The sequence below is a fragment of the Chinchilla lanigera genome, unplaced genomic scaffold (genome assembly GCF_000276665.1).
Source record: "Chinchilla lanigera isolate Chin_1 unplaced genomic scaffold, ChiLan1.0 scaffold00051, whole genome shotgun sequence".
NCBI classification, from domain to species: Eukaryota; Metazoa; Chordata; class Mammalia; order Rodentia; family Chinchillidae; genus Chinchilla; species Chinchilla lanigera.
In genome coordinates this window covers 15,507,161-15,531,211 of record NW_004955452.1, presented here as the reverse complement: position 1 = coordinate 15,531,211, position 24,051 = coordinate 15,507,161, and the positions used below count along the sequence as shown (strand labels likewise).

The following is a 24,051-nucleotide window of genomic DNA, read 5'->3' as shown; positions in this document are numbered from 1 at the left end:
AGTTGACAAAGACCTTGCTTTTTTTTTTTTAGGGTCAGACACCGGGAGCGGGGGAGGAATAAAGGCTTTTTCAAGTTATTTTTAGAATAGAAGGCAGTGCCACTCTGTGGGCAGCAGAGCCTGGGGTTCATTACAATTACACTTTTCCATCTAGTTCCATTGGCTTTATCCCAGGTAAAAAATATGCCACTCAAGTCCCTGTCCCCCATTCTGACAGCCTGCTGTCGAGATTCATTTATGGTGAGATGGTAGATTTTCAACTCTTTCTGTAGTTTCATGTTTTAGGTGCAATTTGGGAGAGTCTTGAGGTGAGGGCTGCTAGCAGGAGAGCACTCAGGACTGGAAACCACAGGCAAGCATTTTTCCCTGAGTGCAGCCTCTGTAGCCTGCCTGCATTTCTTGCCTCATGGCTGTCTGATATCTACTTCCGGCAATGCCCTCACTGTCACGGCCAGCAGGCATCACACATCCCCATACCCGGTCTTTTCTAGACCTGTGGTGCTGCTACCCTGGTTCCTTCCGTTGGTCACCTTGCATCCTATTGAGAGCTTGACCCACGTTAGGTATAATGTTCAGCCCTTCATAAACATCCCAGAATCTCACAGTAAGTTTGTCTTGTGTTGTTTCCATTTCACACATTCTTCAATATTCTCTTCCCTTGGCTTCTATGACCTTGTTCAGGCCCAGTTTTCCTTCCATTCTCTGTCTGACTCTGCCTTTTCATTTTTATTGGCCCGTGTTTGCAGTGCATGATGATGACATTTGTATAGGGAGCTGGTGTGCGTATATAGCACATCTTAATTCTTCCTATGTGCCCCCTTCGCCTCCCCCAGTGCCTTTCCTTTGTGCCCCCATGAGTATATGTGTGTGTGTGAATTTGTGTGTGTGTGTGTGTGTGTGTGTGTGTGTGTGTGCGCGTGCTTTGTGGCAGGGCTTTGCTGTGAAGTCCAGGCTGGCCTTGAACTCACAATCCTCAAAGCTTAGACTCCTGAGTGCCAGGATTACAGTTGGGCACCATCACATACCGTTTGCCTCACCTGGCTGTTTTTCAGGGTTATTTCCTCAATGTTTTCTCTGCCCTTCCACATATTTCCCCCAGACAGTTCCATCTGGTCACCTTTCATGGCTCTTGAATCTCTACCTCCTTTCCAGACACCTTTTCTGAGCCCTCACCACTCAACCTCTGCTCTTGGAAATGATCCACCTCACTCATCCAAGTGGAGCTGTGACTTTTGCTCCCACTGACCCAAGGCTCTTGTGTGTGCATGTGTGTGTGCGTGTGTGTGTGTTTGTATTGCTATTCATTGGACATAATCTAGACTGGTAGTTCTAAAACTTGTCTGTGCATTGGACTTACAGACAAGCTTTAAAATTACACATCCTAATGCCTCAGCCTTGCTTTATGAAGATTATGACTTAATTACTTTGGGATGTGACTTGGGCATCAGTATTTTTGTAATGATAAAAACACATAACAAGCCGGGTATGGTGGTGCACACCTGTAATCCAAGCACTTGGAAGGCTGAGGCAGGAGGATTGCTGCAAGTTCGAGGCCAGCCTGGGCTACAAAGTGAGTTCAAGTCTATCTTGACCTGCATAGTGCAACCCTGTCTCAAAAAAAACAAAACCACAGCACATAACATAAATCTTGCCATTTGAACCAATTTTAAGGGCACAGTGGTATTAACTATATGCATATAGCTGTGCATAGATCTCTAGACCTTTTTCATCTTGCTAACTGAAACTCTCAACCCATTGTACAGCCCTCTTTTGTCTCCCTGGCCACCACCATTCTGCTTTCTGTTTAAGAGCTTGACTACTTTAATACCTTATATTTAAAAGTGCAGTGTTTATCTTTTTGTGACAAGTTTATTTCAGGGGAATGTCTTTAGGCTGTATCCATGTTATACAGCATATGGCAGGAGCTTTCTTTTTATGTATGTTATGTGGATATGCCTTATTTTCTTTATCCATCCATCCATTGGTGGACGTATAGGTTGTTTCCATCTCTTAGCTTCTGTGAATAATGCTGCAAATAACATGGATGCGAAAATATCTCCTAGGACCTGTTTTCAGTTCTTCTGGATATAGTCCAGAAATCGGATTGCTGGACCACATGGGGATTCTATCTAGTTTTCATTTGGATCTCCATATTGTTTTCCAGAGTGACCACATTCCCACCCACAGAACACAAGAGTTCTGCCAACTTAATTTTCCTCCCCTCCTCTCTCAGCCTTTTCTCTACTTTCTCTCCTTTTGGGAGCTGGGAATTGAATCCAGGGACTTCACACTGAGCTACATCCTTAGCTCTTTTTTTATTTTGGAAAGGTTCTCATTAAATTGCCTGGGGTGAGCTCAGACTTGCAATCCTTCTGCTTCAGCCTTCTAGAGTGCTGGGATTACAGGCATGCACCACCATGCCTAGATTGTTTCTCTGGTTTGTTTGTTTGTTTGTTTGTTTGTTTTAATAGCGGTTATCTTAAAAAAGATGACTTCCGTGTGTGAGGACCTTGTTTCCGTTCCTACACCACTCAAAAAAAAGGCCCTTTGCCTGTGTTTTGGTCCCTCTTCCTCCTCTTTCTTCTCCTTTTCCTCCTCTTCCTTCTCTTCTTCTTACTCCTCTCCTTCCCCCTCTTCTCTCTCCTCTCCTCCTCCTTCTTTTTCTTCTTTTTCTCTTACTGGGGATTGAACCCAGGGCCTTTACACTGAGCTACACCCCAGCCCTTGTCTATATTTTATTTTGAGACAGAGCCCCACTAAGTTGCCCATGCTGAACTCTCTTATTCTCCCATTTCAGCCTTTTCAGTAGCTTGGTGCCACCTTGATTGGTTCTGTGTGTGTGTGTGTGTGTGTGTGTGTGTGTGTGTGTGTGTGTGTTTGTTGAGACATCTCAGTATGTGGTGCAGGCTGGCCTTGAACTCACTACAGAGTGCAAGCAGGCCTCAAACTCAGAATGATTCTCCTGTCTCAATCTCCCGAGTTCTGCTCAACTGGCTCCTTTGGTTTTGAGACAGTGTTTTTCTATGTTACTCAGGCTGTCCTTGAACTCCTAGCCCCAAGTTATCCTTCTGCCTCTGCCTCCCAAGTGGCTTGGACCATAGGCATTGTTACTGTGCCTGACCTTTGCACATTTTTTGAGTTGTTTCTTCCTTATTGAATTACAGGAGTTTTTTTTGGTATGGTCTGGATGTTAACTTTTAGTTACATGATTAGCAAATATTGTCTCCTGTTCTGCAGGTCATGCTTTCACCTCTTTATTTTTACCTTTGCTGTGCACAGGCTTTGAAGTTTGTAGTCTTGTTCATCTATCTTTGCTTTTATTGCCTATGCTCTTGGTGTTATGTTTAAGAAAATATTGCCAAATCCAATCTCATAAAGCATGCCCCCACCAGTCTTACATTTAGGTCTTTAATCCATCTTGAATCAACGTTTGTATGTGGCGTAAGGTGAAGTCCAGCTCCATTCTTCTTGCTTGTGGCCATCTAGTTTGCGCAGCACTGCTGGAGGAAGAAACTGTCCCTTCCCAATAGCCTAGCCTTGGTACCCTTGTGGAAGATTCTTTGACCACATATTGAGGGTTTATTTCTGGGCTTTCTCTTCTGTTCCATTGGTTTATATGTCTGTATCTACTTTTTTTGATGGGTACCAGCAATCCAACTCAGCATCTTGCACTTGCCAGCCAGGCACTTGTGCTGCTGAGCTATATTCCCAGCCCTGTATCATACTGTTTTGATTACTGTACTTTTATAATATGCTTTGAAGTCAGGAAGTGTGAAGTGTTCAGCTTCGTTTTTCTTTCCCAAGATTGTGTTGTTTATTCATGCTCCTTTGAGATTTCATAAGAATGTGAGGCTACTCTTCACATTTCTATTTAAAAAAAGCTTCTGGGATTTTGCTAGGAATGACATTGAATCTATGGATTACTTTTTTGGTAACAAGGGCATTCTAACCTTAACTGTTCCACTCCCTAAATACAGGATGTCTTTCTGTTTATCATATTTTCTCTAATTTCTTTCAGCAATACTCTATAGTTTTTGGTTGGTAAGTCTTTTATTTCTCTGGTTACATTTGTTTCTAAGATTTTATTCTTTTTGAGGCTATAGTAAATCAGTTTTTCTTCCTTTTTCTCTCTCTTTTCTCTCTCCCTTTTTCCCTCTCTCCCTTCCTCCCCTCCTTTCTTTCTTTCTTCCTTCCTTGTCCTGTGGATCAAATCCTGGGCCTTGATGCTACACAAGTACTCTCCCATTGAGATACACCCTCAGTTTTTGTATATATTTGTTTGTGTCGTTTTTTATTTTTGTATACTAGGGATTAACCTAGGAGTACTCTGCCCCTGAGCTACATTCCCCATTCTTTTTATTTTGAGACAGGATCTTGCTAAATTGCCCAGGCTGGGCTTGAATTTGTGATCCTCCTGCCTTAGCCTCCCTAGTAGCAGGAATTGTAGGCATGTGCCACTGTGCCCAACTTAATTTCCTCTTAAATTTTTCAATGTTAGTATGTAAAATGCAATTCGTTGGTTTTTATATCCTGTAATTTCTGTATTTATCAGTTCTGAAAGTATTTTGTAGCTCTTTAGGGTTTTCTACTTATAAGATCATGTCATCTGACAGAGTTAAACGTGCTTCTTCCTTCCAGATTTGATGTCCCTTGTTTCCTTTTCTTGCCAGTTGCTGGGCAGAACTTCCAGACTTATAGGGAACAGTAGTGGCAAGTGCATCCTAGCCTCTCCTGATCTTAGTCTTCAGTCTTTCCCATTGAGCATGACGCTTTCCATATGTGCTCTTTCTTGGGCTGGGATAATTCGCTTCCGTTTCTAGGTTGTGGAGTGCTTTGCTCCAACAGTTAAGTGGCTGGTCTTCTTGCCTCTACGCTTTCTTGTGCCTCCAAGCCACAGACAATATAGAAAGAATCTGGAGATTAGAACCAACCAAGATGAGGAAAGCTGGGTGTAGGGTAGGCAAGCAGCAGGAGGGTCCTCCTAGGAGGCGATGAAGGCGTTGAAGAGCTGTGGGTCTCCTTGCTCTCTAGCCTCACAGACTGCATCCAGCAATCTTTTCCCTAGCTCCGCCCACACCCCACTAGCCACGCCCACCAGCCTTCTTTAGCCCCACCCATTCCTGCACGCCCCGCCCTCCCAGGCCCCACCCTTCCCCTGCCCTCTCCTGCCCTGCACCGCAGTGGGTGCTGCTGGAAAATGCGGCTGTACTTAACTTTCAGCACCCTGGGAGGAGGATGAGATCCGTAGGGACCGTGTGGAGCCCCAGAGCGTGTCCCTGTCGTGGCGGGAGCCCATCCCCTCTGGAGCCCCTGGGGCCAACGGCACGGAGTATGAGATCCGGTACTACGAGAAGGTGAGTCCGTCAGGAAGCCAGCCCCTCGCCGCCGACCTGACCCGGCTTGCCCTGCTTTCTCCTCCTCCCAGCAAAAGCCCCTTTTCCTTTCTTTCCAAACTGCCCAGCAGCCTCCCGAGCAGCCTCCTCGTCCTGTCCCGCCGGAGGGCACCCTGGACTCCTTATCCTTCCCTTTTCCAGTGACATCCACCTTCATCGCCAGTCACATCTCCGTGTTCCCGCTTTGTCCTTGCGTTTCCAGTTGACGGAGAGCTTTGAGGGCTGGTCTAGATTTCGTGCAGCTTAATACTATACGTACCACCTGCAGAACGCTTTTTTAAAAGAACACAGAAATATATTGTTTCAATTTTTACAAAAATGGCTGATCACAGGCGCACATTGCTAGGTTGGGCAGTAGGCTGATGTTTGTCAAACAGCTCTCCAGAACAGTGAAAGCATAAATTATTTCAGACACTAAGGATGTATATGTAGCCCATCATTTATAATTATAATAAAACACAACATTTATTATATTATAAACTCCATAAGGCCAGCCCCATAGCTTTCTATAGGATGCTTTTGCTTATTTTTCGAACTTTTTTCTCTTTTTTTGGAGACAAAGTCTCGCCGTGTTTGCTAGACTCAAGCAATCCTCCTGTCTCAACCTCTTGAGTAGTAGGGGGAACTACAGGCAGGTCACCAGCCTGGCGTATTCTCCCCTTCTCTTTATTCATTTTTAATCTATGGTTGTAGTTGAACCATGATTTTACAAATGGGGTTACATCCTAGCCTACTCTCTTTTCCCCATAAATTGATTCTTTAACTCTGAGATGTAATCTACCGTTAAACTGTTTCTCACCTTGGTGCAGATTAAATTCATTAAGGTGAAAGCTCTCCGTGTCAGCACTACGTGTGTCAGAACTCTGCTCACTCCTCAGTGACAAGTGGGGCTTCTTTGCTGAATCAGATAATAGCTTTTGAATAGTGGAAGTCCCTTGAGAGCTGTGAGTGTGCGTGTGTGTGCCTGTGTGTGTGTGTGTGTGTGTGTGTGTGTGTGTTGGGGGGAGGTAACCGGGAAGAGGAAGTTCTGATTTACTGCTGGATGCGTGACCTGGGTAACCCACAGGATGGGGTGCCATTGGTTGCGATAAAGGACAGTGGAGGAGGAGGAGCAGGATGGGGCGAGATGCTGAGCTTGGTTTTGTTCATGCAGCATTCCAGGGGCCTGTAGGACACTGAAGTCTGAACGCAGAGCCTGAGCTAAGGAGAGGGAGATTTGGTGGCTAAGAAGAGTAGGAGAATGTGTGTGTGGAGAGTGGCCAGGACAGGGCCCTGGACCTTGGATGTTTAGGAGACAGCTAGTGTGCAGCAGGTGCTTAGGATTCTGTAAAGGAAATCTGAAGATCAGATCACTCAAAGAGTGGCAAGGCTGAGCTGGCTAGATGCTCTTAGCCCCTTAATCAGAAATATGAATTGCTAGGAACAAAACCCTCAGCCAGGCAAGGACAATCCTTGGTAGATGTGATGGTACACACGTAGAATCCTAGCATTTGTGAGGTTGAGGCAGAGAACTATGAGTGTGAGGCTAGTCTGGACTACTTAGCATAACCCTGTCTCAAAAATAAATAAATAAATAAATAGTTAAAAAGAAGAGCACATATGAAAGGGGCTCTGAGTGAAGCACTGCTGGGTCACTAAGTCTGGATGGAGGTCAGGGACTCTTTGGAGCTTTGATGCTTCTCATCTCTTCTCTCTGCCTACCAGCCCACCTTCTGCTGAGACACTTGCTTGCAGCCCTTGCTCCTTTCTTCTCCCTAGCATGACAACCCCATCTCATAGGTTCCACAGCCTTTGCCTCTCTTGTCTTTCAAGGGGTTGTTCAAGTGCTAGATGGGAGATTATGATTGGCCTGACCTGAATCCCAATTTGGGAATGCCTTGACCAAAGAATTGGGGCCGCAGGGTATCAGAAAGAGGGTGCTTTCCGGTGCCTTCAGTAAGGTGTGGGTAGGGACAGAGTGATGGGAGGAGCATCCTTAGGACATGCCATGATCAGATGTGCTGGAGAGCGGAGCTGGGGCAGGATGATGTAGAGCAAAGAGCAGGCCTGCAGGGTCAGGTGTCATCTGACCTTTCCTTGATGTGCACCTCACCTATGAAAGGAGAGACACATGCTGATTCCTCCAGGTTGTTGTAGGAGCATGGGGGCCCAGCACAGCTGCTGGCAGTGGGTAGGCCCTTATCAGTAACAGCCATTGCTCTTTCCAGCTGGGGCCAGTCTTTACTTGTCTGAGCCCAGTTTTCTTATCTGTGAAATAGAAACAAAACAAACATCATAATATCTCTTGTCCAGTGCCTTGCAGGACACTTGTGAAAATCAGTTCAGAAGGGGAAGAAAAAGACTGTGAGATCCGGGGCCAGTGCCTGGGCTGAGGCCCAGCTCACCCTTGGACCACCAGGCCACACGGCTGTCATTCCTAAGGAGGTGCTGCGACTTCTCTAAAGTTTCTCTTAGGCAGAGCGAGGCTGTTCGCAGCCATGAATACCCTGATTGTGGGGTAAAATTGTGGTGGAGAGAGATGCTGGGAATCCCATGGAAGAATGCTCTGCAGTCTCCTGGATGATCAGGTTCCCCCACCCCACCCATGCTGGCCTGAGACTACTTCTCCCACCTCCTTGCTCCTTTCCTCTCACCCTCCTCCCAAGAGGAGGGCACCGGGTCAGGCACCGGGTCTGGGCCTCACTTCTCTATCTTCTCCAGGGTCAAAGTGAGCATACTTACTCCATGGTGAAGACAGGGACACCTGCGGTCACTGTCACCAACCTGAAGCCAGCTACCCGCTACGTCTTCCAGATCCGGGCCGCTTCACCAGGGCCCTCTTGGGAGTCCCAGAGCTTCAACCCCAGCATTGAAGTGCAGACCCCAGGGGAGGGTAAGTAATGTATGCAGGACGTGGGCAGGGCTGGGCTCAGTGGGCCTGACCCAGAGGTAGGCAGGAAAGACATAGAAAGTGAAAGTTAGGTGTGTACCAGAGCCTGCAAAGCAGCAGAATTACAGCCTAATTTATTAAGAATTTTGGGATCCATCAGTATGAACTCAATGGGGTGCCTGCCTTGGAGGGGCTCACAAGAAAAGAGTTTGGGACTGCTCAGACCCCTACCTCAGCCAGCACCAGCCTCCTCAGACCGTGGATCCCATGTCTGTGGTGACATCCTGTGTCCTCTCCACAGTCTAGCCTCTCTCTTGGGAGAAGTTCATAGTCTCACAGTCTCCTCTTGCTCTGACAGGTAGATCTTCTGTTCTTGTTCTCTGCCATGATATAGACCACCTTGGGGCCCTGTCCCTTTCCCCACCAGGCTTAATGTGTAAAACATGTCATTGAAGGTTGGGGATATGAAGGGGGTGAGACTGCAGCAATCAGCAAAACAAAACAAGCATCGTACACTTTAAATGGGTCAATTGACTGGCATGGGGATTACCCCTCAATACAGTTCTTGTAAAAACAAAACAGAAGCTGAACATTAGATATCCTGATCTTAAAATATCTCTGGCTTCTCCACAATGTCACGCTTCCCGGCTGCCCCCTGCGTCCCTCCCTGCTGCCTCTTCTCCCCAACCCACCCCAAATTCCCTCTCAGGGGTCTGTGCGGAGCAGTTTAGCTCCCTCTTTTGTTGTTCTGCCTGCTGCTAACCCAGCCCTCAGGATCTCACCTCTATCTACCCGGAGCAGCTCATGAAAGTATTTTCCTGAACAAAGGCAGTTCCCCCTAAGAGGCATTCTGGCACCAGCTGTCAAGATAACAATTCTTTCCAACCTGGTACACGACTCTAATCCAAGATAGGAAGAGCTGCGAGCCCAAAGGGAGGCAAAGATAAAATGTTGAGAGAGTCTGAGTTCCGGGAAGGAAGGCAGCCCTTCATGCCCAAATGCCTGACTGTGCCAAACCTCAGCTATGGGAGGAAGAGATTAGCACCATGGCTGGAGGCTGGAGAACATCTGAACCAGTGGCCACAGGCAGGGAAGGCCACTGGCAGAGCTCTGGGTGGAGGAAGCCATGCGAACAAAAGCCCATGGGTTGAGCTGGAGTGAGTGTGGCAGGGGCGAGGACTGGGGCTGTAGAGGAGGACTGATGATTTCCATTCACTCTGTGCCTCTTTGTTAGTAGGGACTGCTCAGACCCCAGCCTCCTCGCTGTGGCCCTGCATATGGGAGGATCTGGTTCACCCTATCTGTGATCAATTTTTCCAGTGAGCTGTGACCCTCAAATCAGAATTTTATTCTTAGACAGGTCTCTTTGTGCAGTCCAGGCTGGCCTTGAACTTTCTGTGTAGCCCAGGGTGGCCTCAAGCTTGCATTCCTTCTGCCTTAGTCTCCCCGAGTGCTGGGATTACAGGGGAGGAACGATATCAAGATCTTGATGAGGGATCGTATATCACTGTTGCATTAGCTATTTACGGTTGTATAATAAATACACCACAGTCCAGTGGCTACAAATAACAGGATTGTTTTGTTTCACGGTTTCTGAGGGTCAGGAACTTGGGTGCCACTTACCCAGTGGCCTTGGCTCAGGGTCTTCCTTGGAAGGCATCTGCAGCCAGTTGTCCTCTGGGCTGCTGTCGCCTCGGGCTGACTCAGGCGCTCTCTGCTGTGCCTTGCGTGTGCCATTCACTGCCCCGCCGGCCCCTCGGCAGGGCTGCTCCGCGCTGCACTAGACTGCTTCAGAGGCTGTGAATGAGGGGCAGACAGAAGGCACCCAAGACAAAAGCCACAGTCTCTTGTCACCTGACAGTGGAAATGGCTTCCTGTCATAGTTGCCATATTCTGTTCATTAGAAGTTAGTCACCAGATCCAGCCTGTGCTCAAGGGGATGGAGACCAGGAGGCCATCATCCTGATAATCATCCTGACAGCCACACAGAGCCTGCCTGGCACAACTGTCTTTCATTTTCTGTGTTTGTGTCCCATGGGTGCCTGATTTCAGACACTTCTTGGCATCTGCACTCACCTTCTGCTGCCAGCCAGACCTGGGCTCTGTTCACCTCTGTAGGCCGGGACTCTGAAATGCACTTTTTGATCCTTTCTTGTGGGCCTCTAACTCTTCCTTCTTTTCCTGCTTTTCTGCACTTGCTCTGTGACTTTTCTTTTTTTTTTTTTTTGGTTTTTCTCCAGTACCGGGAACTGAACTCACGACCTTGCGCTTGCCAGGCAGGCGCTTTGCCGCTGAGCTAAATCCCCAGCCCCGCTCTGTGACTTTTGAAAGGCAGCTTTCTGGATCCTGCCTCATCTCTCAGGCTTTGAGCATGCTCACCCCCATCCCTGTGCCCAGCTCCTGCAGGTTACCCCATCAGAAATGCTCCCAGCTCTGCTGGCTGCACACCCTGCACGTCTGTCCACCTGCCTGCTGGTCCTATACCTGGACCTCCTTCTGCCCCACGCTGAGACTGCCTGCAGACATGTGGTTTTCCACTCAGTTCAGTCTTCAGGGCCACTTAGAACTTCCCCTGTTTTTTGTTTTGTTTTGTTTTGTTTTGAAAATTTGATACAGAGTCTCAGTATGTTGCATAAGCTGGCCTCAGACTGCTGATCCTCCCAATTCAGTCTCCAAATAGCAGGGCTTACAGGTAGCAGGGCTTACACCTGGACTCCTCCGCCCCACCCTCACTCCCCACTCAGAAGATGACATTATTCCTTTCTCCAGGACACAACTCTACCCACTGTCCCCTGGTTCCCTGTCACCCTCAGGATAAACTTCCCACTCTTTCGCCTGGCATTCCAGGCCGCTTTTCCTCAGTTTCCCTCAGCCCCTGGCCCCCAGCATCTGTGTTGCCACCTCTTCTCTCGTGTATTCTATTGTCAGGCCACAGGGGCAATTTACCATTTTCTATACCTGTGTGTGCATCTGGATCTGGAAGGCATCAGCAACCTCTTTCCACCTTCCAGGCTGACTCAGTATGTGTCTCTTCTGTGAAGCTTCTTCATTGGCTTTAGGAAGGAATTGCTGGGCCTCTGCTCAGCTCTGTTCACTTCTCTACTTTTCTTTTCTTTTTCTTTTTTGTCTTTTTGAGACAGGGTCTCGCTATGCAGTTCAGGCTGGCCTTGAGCTCACTTTGTAGCCCAGGCTGGTCTCGAACTTGCAATGATCCTCCTGCCTCAGCTTCCTGAGTGCTGGGATTACAGGCGTGTGCCACCACGCCCAGCTCTACTTTTCATTTGCAGTTAAAATTTTTGTTTATCAGCTGGGGTCTGCACACTGCTCCAGGGCAAGGACTCCACCTCATTCACACGTTGTATGATGGATGGGTAGAAGGAGGGATACATGGATGGATGGATGGATGGATGGATGGATTGATGGATGGATAGATGGATGGGCAGATGGATGGGGTTCTGTGGACCTGTCCTGGAGAAATACTTCACAGCAGAGGCTCAGGCAGAAGCTTTTACAAGTTCAAATCTTGGCTCACCACTTGTTGGCTGTGTGACCTTGGACAAACTGCATAACTTTTCACAATGTTGGTTCCCTCTGCTGTAAATGGAGACAGTAACGGTTTTCTGGGCTGTTGTGTTGAAGAAACAGGATAACAGATTCAGGAACAGTGTCTTGTTGACTGTGTGTTTAACACTGGCTCATTATTACTGGTGGTGAGTATCCAGATCAGAGGTGGGAGCTCTGAGCAGAGACAGTTCCCCCTGTGCAGCGTCCTTATGTTGCCCATCTGAAGGCACCCACAGCTGCCTGTCCCCACTGTCTGGGTTCCTGCTTCTCCCTCAGAGCTGGGGTGTAGTGGAGACGCCCTCCCTGGCACTCCAGGTGCCGCTCTGGACAGTGCCACCACCTTGGTCCCTCTGCTGTAGGAAGGCAGTGCTGAGTGCAGAGGTTTGGAGGGAATCTTCCTGTGGGGTGGGCACAGGAATCTGTCCTGGGGCCTGGCCAGGAACCTGCTTCTCTGCCTGCTTCGACCTTTTATGGTTTTCCTCCCAGTCACTTCAGGGTCCAGGGACCAGAGCCCTGCAGTTGTCGTCACCGTGGTGACCATCTCAGCCCTCCTCGTCCTAGGCTCTGTGATGAGTGTCCTGGCCATTTGGAGGAGGTAGGTGGCTAGTCCCAGGCTGAGTGACCATGGTGAGTGTGTTCCCCGGTGCACATTAACGTATGCTCACACTAACCTGTATCTGCACCCGCTTTGCTTTGCACACATGCAGATCTGTACACGCAGGCACGGCTGTGTAGATATAGCTGTGCCGGGCGCAGCCCCTCCCCCATGCATGGCTCCTGCGGCAGCCACCACAACAAGCTCAGCCGCCCTGAGATGAAGGGGATTTAGCTCCTTAACTCATTAAATGTCAGAAGGCATCACTGAGGATGGAATCAAGCTCTGGCTGCTCCAGTGTGATTAGGATTCTCCTGAGGTGTTCAGAGGCCCCCAGCCTCTTCCCCCAAGGGGTATGGAGACCACTGAACACAAGCAAAAAGAAGAAATGAAAAGATTGCGTGTGTGTGCACACGTGTGTGGAGAAGGCAGAGTGGGGACCCCACAAGCCAAAACCTGCCACCTGCAGCAGAAGGAGGCTTGCAGGAGAGTGGGCAGAGGAAGGAGGGTGGAGCAGATGTAGAGCTTGAGTCTGGAAGAGAGAAGATTCTGGCCTTTTTGCATGCAGCACAGGCCTCACCTCTGCTTCTCCCCAGGGCCACGCTTTGCTGCTGGTGGTAGCAGGCTGGGGCAGAGGTCAGCAGGTTGGAGAGTGTGGGAAGTTTGTATACAGTGGGCGGTTAAGGGGAGCAGAGGAGAAATGGTCTGGTCAGGAGCCGCATCTCAGCCCTCACAGCCCCCCGGGACAGGGGCAGATGCCCTTGATTTGGCACTGGCTGCTTCCACTGCCTTAACTGAGGCACTGACAGTGACAGAAGGCAGAGTCAGGAGAGGAGGCCAAGAGCAGGGAGCGCCAAGCTCCCACAGCTACAAGGCCCACAGGCCTGCATTAAACCTGTTGGAAAGCAGCGATGGGCAGCTGCGAGAGCATCTGTCTTGGCTTTGGGTGTCGAGACTCCTGGAGGCAGGAGGAAGGGGAGAGAGCAAAGGTGCTGAACCCCAGAGCAGACGCCAGGAATGCTGAGGAGCCAGGTGCACCAGAGGTGGCAGCGAGCCAACAGCGGGGCTCACTCGCCACCGCCACCACCACACTGCAGTGGGGAGAAGTGGCCGGGCTGAGGGGTCGAGAAGCTGACTCCCCTACAGGCATCCCCAGCTCGCAGACTTGACATCTCTCACCGTGCCCTCTGCATGTCCCTCAGTGCCTGCTCTGTGCTCTGGTCCCCGCACCTCTCCTCCCCACCTCTGTCGCCCATCCTGACTCACTCGCTTCTCACTGGAGGCTGGCATCCTGAGCTCTTAGCTATCCATCGCTGCATGGTCTTTTCATTTCTCTGTGCTTGCTTGCTTCTTTTTTTTTTTTTTTTTTTTTTGAGAGAGGGTCTCACTGCATAGTGAGCTAGAGCTAGGATAATGAAGTGGCTCTGTGTTGCACATTAAACAGTTTGCACCACAGACTATCAATGCTCTCTACATCATCAGGAGACCGTGGCATCTTTAGGTTTCATCAGATGTCTAAATGTACACCTTTTATCTCCCCATCTTGGTGATGGCATCTCAATGAACTCTGCGGAGCAACTTCTCCATCCACCTTTCTGCCGTCCAGCAGTCTCCAAGCCCTGAGGCCCCTTTCTTTTCTGTTCCTGGCATGATCACCCCACAGCCCGAACCACTGTCGGCCTCCTGCAGGGACCACAGAGCACTCTGCACTCAGCAGCTGGGATGATCTTTCTAAAATGCAAATTGAAGCACGGCACTCTCCTGCTTTAGGTCCCCAGGCACCGCCCCTGCTCCCAGAATAAAGGGCAGAGTCTTTATCTGGCCCAGCAAGACCCTGCCTGGGGGCAACAAATGCTCGCCTCTGGCTCTGGCTCCGTTGATTGTGACTCCGGCCTTTAGTCCATAACTGCCTCTTGTCTCAAGATTTCTGTGATGGTCCCAGTGGGTCAGGTGGTCTGCTGTGGTCGGTAGTCATTGCCTTCTCCTTTGCACCTGAGGACAGGGGCTGCCTGTCTCCTGTCTCTCCGGAATGCAGGCAGGGGCAGCTTAGGGCGGGAGCCTCTGGAGTCACCAGTGTTTTTATGGTATCTCACAGTGGCAGTAACTAGGAAAGCTGATGGTGGTGCGGGGCTCGGCTGGGACTTAGTTATATGAGTGCTGTGAGGAGGAGGTTGCCAAACTGTGGAGAAGGGGGATGTAAAAATCAGAAAGGAAAAGAGAAGGAACAATGCAGAAGTCTTTAAACCGGCAGGACAAAAAGTCGCTCCCCAGGGTGGAAGCCTTGTTATTTGGGATACAGAAGTGTTTTCCTGGGTGCTGAAGTGGGAAGGCTGGGGTGGCCTGGTGAAGGGGTTCTCTGTGCCCGCAGGCCCTGCAGCTATGGCAAAGGAGGTGGCGATGCCCATGAGGAAGAGGAGCTGTACTTCCACTGTGAGTTGTGGAGTCACCGGAAAGGGTGGGCTTCACCCACCTCTCTGCTGATTGCCCTTTCACTAGCCCCTCCTGCCTCAGCAGTGAGGCCCCTTTCCTCGGGCTCGGGCTTTCTCACCCTGTGTTTTCAGTCAAAGTCCCAACGCGTCGCACTTTCCTGGAACCCCAGAGCTGCGGGGACCCGCTGCAGGCTGTGCATCTGTTCGCCAAGGAGCTGGATGCGAAAAGCATCACTCTGGAGAGGAGCCTTGGAGCAGGTGAGTTGGGCCCCATGGAAGCTCCTCCCGCAGGCCGGACCCACCAAAGCCACGCCCATCTGGTCCCACCCAACCAGATGCTCCACCCACCTGCCTCTCTGGTCAGCCCGCCTCCTGAGAGGCTTATCTGTGACTCTGGGGGCTCCTCGCCACACAGAGCCCCTCCACACAGAGCCTTGCCCACCAGAAGGATCTGTGACTCTGTCTGCCCTCTTGGGTTCCCAGGGTCATTGTAAGACCTCTCTGTCCAGTCCCACTCAGGGTCAGCCGCTGCAGTCTGTTGCTGGCCCTTTAGTGCCTGGCCTTCAAGAGGCAATAAGAGGGGCCTTTATAAGAGGAGTTCTAGTTGTGGCACTGCCACCAATAAGCTGCATCACAGGGCCCGATCCTCCTCTACTTGGAGCCTCAGTTTCTCATCTGTAAGATGGGCATGACCTCTGCCTCTTCCGGGTGATGTGGTGAGCTTGCTTGCTCAGGTCAGTTTCCCCCTGCCTTCGTACCTGTCCATGATCCCTTGCCCCATGTGTTCAGAGAAGCCCAACAGACACTCCTGACACTGTCACCAGCCTGCTGCACAAAAGGCAGAATAGATGTCATTATCACCTGTCCTGGCTCCTGCTGGGCTTAATGGCCCGTGAAGGGCTGGAATGTGCAGTGTCATGTCCCGAAACTTTATGGGGAACGAGGTGAAGCCCATTCTCTGTGCCCCCTGTGGGCACAGAGAACCCCTTCACCAGGCCACCCCAGCCTTCCCACTTCAAGGTCACACTGCTGGGACTCAGGTTACCAGGGTGAGAACTCAGGAGTTCCACACCCCAGGCCAGAGTCACTCTCTCCTCAGTTCAGGCTGCCTCGCTGGACACTGGGGGTGGGGGTGGCCTTCAGGGGGCCAACTGAGGTGCTGTTTCCCCACAGGGCGGTTTGGGGACCTGTGCTGTGGCTGCTTGCAGCTCCCTGGCCGCCAAGAGCTGCCTGTGGCTGTACACACGCTGAGAGATGGCTGCTCAGACTCGCAAAGGCTCAGCTTCCTGGCTGAGGCCCTCACTCTGGGCCAGTTTGACCACAGCCACATTGTGCGACTGGAGGGGGTTGTCACCAGAGGTAGGCCTGCCTGGTTCTGCACTTCCTGCGGGAAGGACAGATGTGGGGGGTGGGGGGGCTCCAGGAGTCATGAAAGAGGAAGCCTAGACATATAGGTCTTAGTTTGCTTTCACTGATTCAGGGTGATCCCTCTCCTGGAGTGGTCACTCACCTGGAATGACCTTCTGACTTATAGTGCCACTGGGGGGTTGAAACACTTTGACCCTGGATGATCTTAGCTAGCTTCTAATTCCTGATGGTGGCCTCTGTTCCCCTACACACACTTCTTTTGTTACTCTGCCTGGGGGATGCTGGGTTGAGGAGAAGAGTAGCAAGATTAGGGAGCTTGACTTTGGTTCTGGCCATGTTAGCCAAGACAGGGTCTCATGGAGGGAACGTGTGTGTGCAGAGTAGCCAGGCGACTTAGTGTGTGTGTCCCCACCCCTGGCACAGGAAGCCCCTTGATGATTGTTACTGAGTACATGGGCCATGGGGCCCTGGACAGCTTCCTCAGGGTGAGTGGCTTGGGCCCCGGGGGGTATGGATGACCAGCTTATTCCTGGTCCTTCACTTTCTCCTTGGTGGGCTTGGAGTTGGCCTCATTACCCCTGGCCGTGCTGACCTAGGGGCCACAGGGTAAACTGAAGCCCAGTGAGGGCTAAGTGGCCTCCTAGGAGTCCACAGCACCAGGTGATCTGAGTGTAAAGCCCTGGCCTCAGTCTCCCCCCGTCCGCAGCATCATGAGGGGCGGCTGGTGGCTGAGCAGCTGATGGGGCTCCTGCCTGGACTGGCATCAGCCATGAAGTATCTGTCGGAGATGGGCTATGTCCACCGGGGCCTCGCCGCCCGCCGTGTGCTGGTCAGCAGTGGCCTCATCTGTAAGCTCTCTGGCTTTGGGCGGGGCCCTCGAGACCGAGCCGAGGCTGTCTACACCACCATGGTGAGGGGTCCTTTCCCCAGGAGTCTCTGTCCTGCCCCCCAAGACCCTCTGTTAGGGTCCCTTCCCACCCTGCCCTTCCACCCATTTGGTCCTGAGTTAAGGCCACCGTGGGCCCTGCACTGTGGTGGGTGGGATGCCTTCCCCAAGCGTGAAGCTGGGAGTGGGGAGCTGCCTCGGAGAATGACGGGTGAGGCTGGATGTGGGGTGGGGAAGCCTGGCTGTGACTCAGTTTCTTCCTGCCCTGGCCTGCCTGCCCACCAACAGAGTGGCCGGAGCCCAGCGCTCTGGGCCGCCCCTGAGACACTTCAGTTTGGCCACTTCAGCTCTGCCAGTGATGTGTGGAGCTTTGGTGTTGTCATGTGGGAGGTGATGGCCTTCGGTGAGCGGCCCTACTGGGACATGTCTGGCCAAGATGTGAGTGACCCGTGGCTCCAGCTCCTTGATTTCTACCTTTGACCCTTCGCCTCCTAGCTCCAGGTCCCTTTTCTCTGTCTACTTGCTTCCCACCCTGCCTGGCCACTACCTGAGTCCTTGGAATGGGCTGGGTGTGTATGTGTGCGTGCATATGTGTGTATCTGAGTGTGTGTTGGGGGGACCTGGAGCCTCCTGTCTACTTCCCATCACCATGGCCCAGGTGATCAAGGCTGTGGAAGATGGCTTCCGGCTGCCGCCCCCTAGGAACTGTCCCTCCCCGCTGCACCGACTGATGCTTGACTGCTGGCAGAGAGACCCAGGTGAGCGGCCCAGGTTCTCCCAGATCCACAGCATCCTGAGCAAGATGGTGCAGGACCCAGAACCCTCGAAGTGTGCCACAACCACCTGTCCCAGGTACCTTCCCATTGATCCCCATCCATACCAGGTTCAGCCGACCTCTCACCTGTCCATGAATGGCTTCCCCAGTGTCCAAAACACAACACCTCACCTCTCTGGGTAGCGCCACTCAGCAGGTGCCCCAGATAGAGCTAACACTCCCACCTATCTCAGGTACATCTTACCTCACATCCACTTGTCCTGGATTTTGGTCCACATATCCCCGTACAGTGACCATTGACTGGATAAATATATCTACAGTGCACCCCCCTATATAGTTCAATTAAAATAAGTGAATTTAGTATCAGTTCCAAATATATGTCACCTGCCATACTTGCATCCTACATGTAGCTAAACTGTCCCAGATGCTGCCAGTCCCTTTAGCAAGCTCAGCTCTCCACTTGCCTGAGTACCCTGAGCCTTGCCTCTTCTGGGCTGCAAAGTGCTGGGAATGCCAGGTCTGTCCCTGGGGCTTGGCTGCCCTCCCTTTCCCCATCTTTCCCAGGGAGCAGCGAGGTCTGGGCACCAGGTCCCACTGTCAGCTGACCACAGACCTCCTCCCTAGGCCTCCCACTCCCCTTGCGGACCGTGCCTTCTCCACCTTTCCTTCCTTTGGCTCTGTGGGGGCCTGGCTGGAGGCCCTGGACCTGTGCCGCTACAAGGACAGCTTTGCGGCGGCTGGCTATGGGAGCTTGGAGACTGTGGCAGAGATGACCTCCCAGTGAGTCTGAGAAGCCAAAGCAGGGACACTGCCCCTGCCTAAATGGGAAGCCCCTGCCTGTCCTGATCCTGGCCCTGCCCCATCCAGAGGAGGGAAGGAAAGCAGGGGGCGATGTGGGAGGAGCTGAAGCGGGGTTGACCAGCTGGGTCTGAGCAGCCCTTGTTCCAGGGACCTGGTGAACCTGGGCATCTCCTCCGCTGAACATCGAGAGGCCCTCCTGAGTGGGATCAGCGCCCTGCAGGCTCGAGTGCTGCAGCTGCAGGGCCAGGGGGTGCAGGTGTGAGTGCCCCTTTTCTTCCAAGGCAGGTCCAGCAGGGGCCAGATCCCAGTCCTGCCCAAGCAAGGACCCTGGCAAACTGTGCTCCCCCTGGGTGGTAGTGAACACTTTTCTTCCCAGAGCTGGTTTGGGGCCACAGTGTCCCCCATTTCACTGCTTGCTTCTCCCATTTTCCCCTCTGGCTTAGTGCCCTTGGAAAAAGGGTTCAGAACTGTGGGGAGGAAATTCAGGGTCTCAGGGACAGAGCTGGGACAGACCTGGAGAGCCAATAGATTTTGCTTGCTCCGGCTCATGCCCTTCTGTCTTCCATACCCCTGGAGGTTGGGGCCTCCCCAATGGGTGTCCCCTTTTCCCACAAACTTGCCATCCAGCCAGACAGCATGGGCCCCTGAGAGGCAGTGACCACAGCTGCCAGGTATCTGGGCCACTGGGCTATGCTGGAAAGGAAGGCTCCTTACCCGCTGTTCCCTGGCTGGCTGAGGTGTGTCTGCTCTGAGGCCCAGGGAGGTGAAAGTGGTGCTGAGCTCAGGGGCTGGACTCCAAGGCCCAAGACTCAGGAGCTGTGTCCTCATCCTAGACTGGCAGTGCAGAATGAATGGGAGGGTCCTGGCTGGGCTGAGTGGTCCTGGTGCTCCCCTGGGGCTCCCCAAGGCTCCCCATTTGCATTCACTTTATGAACTGACTTGGCAGAGCATGAGGGGACAGTTCTCTCCATGGAGATCTGTGAGCCTTGCTCTCCATCCTGGGCAGTGGTGAAGACGACACTCAGAAACAGCATTGTGCGGTGGGGAAATCAGCTGGTGAAACTCAGGGCCAGAGTGAGGTTGGAAGCCGATCTAGGGAGGAGGCTGGCTCTGGAGGGAGTCCTTGGCCTTGCCATGTCGTGCCAGCCCTCTTCTGTGAGGCAGCCCAGTAGATTCTCTAGAGGTGACCCTGTGCTGCCACCTCGGTCCCTGGAGCCTGCCTCCATGGAGCACCTCCTCCCTCTGGTTTCTGTAGAGCCGTGGAGAGTGGCTGTATTGAGCTGATTCTAGAAGTTCTTATTCAGAAAGGCCCTGCAGCAGTGGTGATTGTATGGCCAGGGCCTAGATGTGGTCAGGGCTGTGGAGGCAGAGTTTGTTCATGTCACCTATGCCAGATGCCTGCTGTGGTTTGGCTGTGTGGGGTGGGGGTTTGGGGGAATGGGCTGTGAAGGAAGAGAGGAGGGGTGCAGGAGAGGTGAAGGAAACGCAGAGCCTGGCCCTGGGGGCTCAGATGGGCAGGGAGATGAGCTCAGGTGCAACAAGTAAGTTAACAAACTGCATTCCGCCAGTGGCCAGGGCCCCCCAGGAGCCCTTGGGGTCAGCAAGAGGGTGAGCTGATGGACACGCTGTTGACACATGTATAGTGAGGGTTGTCCAGAAAGGCATCTTAGCTGGAGCACAAGTCGACAGAACCTTGGGAAGATGGAGATCTCAGCAGGCCAAGGAAGCAGGCTTAGGACAAGAGGATTCTCAGCAGGGACCCCCTGAGGAACCATAGGGCTGAAAGGCATTGTGCAGCTTTGAGGAGGACCTGTGATGGAAGATGGAGACTCCAGCTGTGCCTTTGGCCTCACCCTGCCAGCAACAGCTCCACCCTCCTTGGAGCCTACACACACACTTGGGCTACCCCGTCTCTGAGACCTGTGTCAGCTCAGTGGCTTTAGGGGTAGTGGGGCAGACTAAATACTGCCTCCACCTTGGACAGGGTTGGCGGTCCCCTGCCAGGCACCCCCATCTCTCCCTTCACCACTCTCTCCAGGGAACCCTGGGGACCAGCGCCCTGTCTTGGGTAGACAAGAAACCCACCCCCCTCACCAGCCACTTCATTCTCCTAAGGTCAAAGTGCTCCCTTCCCCAGCTGTTCTGTGGAGGGACTCCTGGCTGTGCTGGAGGACTTCGGCATCCAGGGTAGATCTCCCCTCCGCTGAGGAGTGAGGTCCAGAATTGCTGTGGGTCCCAGGCCTTAGCCCTATGCAGGTGCTGGCCTGATGCAGGGCGATGGGTCTCGAGGAGCCCTTTAAAGATCTATTTTTGTATGGAACTTGTTCACTGGACAGAAGGAGGTGGCCTGCAACCCCCATCGCCCCTGTCGGCCCACCCAGGAAGGGAGGGGGCCTTTTGGGGAGGTGACTAATTTTGGAGATGTTTTTATATTTCTTGGGTTCTATATGCAGGACAAATAAAAACTTGTCTGTGATACCGTGCCTCTTTGAGTGGTAGTTTTTTAGCCTCCGAGCAGTTTGTGGGAGGGTTCCTTCATCCCCTCCTGGGGTCTCCAGAGTGTCTTATCTGAGATCCCTCTGCATGGATGTAAAACTGACCCTAGTCCTTTCATGATGTATGCCACAGGCTAGTGGGGACACGTTGAGGGAGCGTGACATAATGGTGTGGTTAGGGTATAGGGAACATTTTGGGTGCCCTGGGGCTGTAGAAAATGGTGTCACCCAGCTTCCAGAGCAGTAAACCAAGGACAACATCCCTAAGGAGATGCCTTTCCTGAGATTGACCCTATAGAGGGCAGGGGCAGGAAATTAGTTGGCTGCATGTTCAAGATGCTGGTGGGAGGTGCAGGCTGAGGTGTCTGGGATGCAGGCGGACACTGGGTCTGGAACTTGAAGCACAGATATGTGCTAGTGACAGGCTTCGGGATCTGAAGCCACCGTGGGGAGGTCACCTGGGTCAGTGTGTGCAGAAGAAGGGAACCTGGGGAAACTCCAGCATTAGGAGCTAACTGGGTGGAGCGGGGCCAGGAGGCAGAATGTGAGAAGCAGTGGGAGGGAAGCAGAGGCCAGAAGAGGTTGTGCCATTGCAGCCCGAGAAAGTGTCATTACAGTGTGAAATAGAGAAACCAGGCAGCAGAGGGTGAAGAGTGGCTGTCAGTCTGGATATTGTCAGGGACTGGGTTCGTTTATGTGGGCCAGTGTCATGAAGCACTGGAAACTGGGTGGTCTGCCCAGCAGGAGGGGATATCCACACCGCTGTGTGACAGGAAGTCCAAGATCACGGTGTCGGCAGGGTTGTTTCCTTCTGCTGCCAAAGGTTGTGAAGGGGGATCTGCTCTGCGGGTCTCTTCTTGGCTTGTAGATGGCTGACTTCTCCCTGTGTCTCTTCATGGCCTTTCTTCTTAGTGTCGGTTACTCCATTCTCTAGGGACAGCAGCTAGAGTAGACTGGTCCATATTGGCCCATCTTAAAGCTTCATTTAACTTAATCTCCCCTTTAAAGATCCTGTCTCCAAAAATGGTCACATTCTGAGTTAGTGGGGGTTAGGACTTCAGCACCGAGTCTGGGGTGCACCCAATTCAACCCTAGTCAAGTCGGGGAGGAGTGGCAAAAACCACATGAGCAAACTGGGGTGTGGAGCTAGGGAATCTTTTGAGGAGTGCAGCAAAGGCTGCAGGAAGCGGAGGCTAGGATGGTGACTAGAGTGAAGGGAGATGTGCGGCCAGGAGTGCTGGAGCAGGCCCTGGCACTGTGTGCGTGGGACAAGCCTTTGCCACCCTGGATTGGCTCGCTAGTGCTTCCTCTTACAGGCTGGCTGCTCTTGTTCACAGGCTGCGGAAGACATCCCACTCATCTGCGTGGTCTGAGCCGCGGGAGGTGCCTAGTGCAGGGGGTGGGGCAGTGCTGACCAGTAACACCCTGTTCCTCCTCTCTTGTACCTGGAACCAACGGAGTTCTAATTCACTGGAACAGATGGAGATTAACCTACCAGTTCCTTGACAAGCCTAACTGGAGAATGTTGCTTACCATGTTCCTTTGAATCTAAGATGCCAATGAGTGTAGGACACGTGACTAGGAAAGAAACATTCCAACTAGTTAAACCATGTCATGCCATCTGGCTGGCAGATGCATCCCATTTTCAAAGACATCCAGATGTGTAAAATGTAAAATCTCCAATAAGTGAGGTATGGTACATTGGGGACAGTATTTCCCATCATTCCCCTGAACTAGACACTCCAGTGCCAGGCTGACTAGATGGCACAGGCCTCCCCTGCCCACTCAGCTGCCACATGGTGAGGGAAAGACCGGAGTGCCTTTCTTGTGGGAAGGCAGATGTGGAGGAAGACAGATGGAATTGATTCAAGCAGGTCCTTCCTTCTCCCCCAGGTCCATTAAACAAGCCCGTGAGGAGGAATAGATGAAGAGTGGGTTGGAGATGCTAGGAATGTGGCTTTGCTGAGGTCGGTCCCAGGACAGCATGCCACCAGGGAACAGAGGAACCCTGAGTTAACACAGGCCTGGCTCCTGGGGTGCCCTGAATATTAATACTAGTAAAGTGTGAGCCACCAGGCAGATCTACTGTGTATGGTCAAGAATTTTTTTTTCTTTTTGAGATAGGTTCTCACTATTTATTTTTCTTTTTGAGATAGGGTCTCACTATTTAGCCCGGACTGGCCTTGAACTCAAGGTGATCCTCCTCCCGCAGCTTCCCAAGTGCTGGGCTTCCAGGTGTGTGCCACACCTGGCTACGGTCAGGAATTGAAACAGACAGTGAATTCTCTGGGCAGTGAGCCCACTCTTTGTCCTCAGTGAACATGTACTGGGCGCCTACTATCAGCCAGCACTGGGAAGTTAAGACCTCATTGCTTAATAGAAGAATAAATTAAGTAAAAAGCATGATTGGCAATAGGCACCGATTCTAGACATTTCAGGAGCCGAGGGGAGGGTGCTGCCTCACTAGTCCCTGGAAGGAGAGAGGAAGCCCCGGGGAAAACCCAGTGGTGAGTTCTTGGCTTTGCTAACCGGTGCCTGAGTTCTGGACTTCAAAAGAGGCACCTCAGCTCCTAACGTCATGCCCATTTCACTGTTCAGGAGGTGAGTGAAACTTGCCAAACTGCACCGTCTTCAACCTCTTTATCTTTTGCCATTGAAATTGAAGTGCCTGCCAGTATCTTTAAAAAACATCTTGTTATTTTCCTTAGGAACTTCCCACTCTGTTTTACTAGGTGGGGCCCTGAGGTCTTGGAGCAGCAGAGTCAGAAACTGACTCCCATCATGGATGACCTCATGATCTCTCAGCATCTTGGGAACCGACACGGAAGATGCTTTGACCAAAATTGCTTGTATATGTGTACAAGAGAAGCTGAAAA

At 51.8% G+C, this 24,051-nt stretch overlaps 1 protein-coding gene across 1 annotated transcript in view; it reads left to right on the top strand.

Moving 5' to 3' along the window:
• Positions 1 to 21,158, top strand: part of Epha10 (EPH receptor A10) — a 37,716-nt gene extending 16,558 nt beyond the window's left edge. Inside the window, exons 6-18 of the mRNA XM_013519462.1 lie at positions 5,221 to 5,354; positions 8,094 to 8,265; positions 12,313 to 12,421; positions 14,790 to 14,851; positions 14,983 to 15,108; positions 16,024 to 16,209; positions 16,642 to 16,703; positions 16,925 to 17,128; positions 17,393 to 17,542; positions 17,763 to 17,956; positions 18,504 to 18,659; positions 18,828 to 18,936; positions 20,796 to 21,158. Coding sequence (XP_013374916.1) covers positions 5,221 to 5,354; positions 8,094 to 8,265; positions 12,313 to 12,421; positions 14,790 to 14,851; positions 14,983 to 15,108; positions 16,024 to 16,209; positions 16,642 to 16,703; positions 16,925 to 17,128; positions 17,393 to 17,542; positions 17,763 to 17,956; positions 18,504 to 18,659; positions 18,828 to 18,936; positions 20,796 to 20,894 — 1,763 coding nt within the window. The 3' untranslated portion in view covers positions 20,895 to 21,158. The remainder of the gene's footprint in view (positions 1 to 5,220; positions 5,355 to 8,093; positions 8,266 to 12,312; positions 12,422 to 14,789; positions 14,852 to 14,982; positions 15,109 to 16,023; positions 16,210 to 16,641; positions 16,704 to 16,924; positions 17,129 to 17,392; positions 17,543 to 17,762; positions 17,957 to 18,503; positions 18,660 to 18,827; positions 18,937 to 20,795) is intronic.
• The last annotated feature ends 2,893 nt before the right edge of the window (positions 21,159 to 24,051 follow it).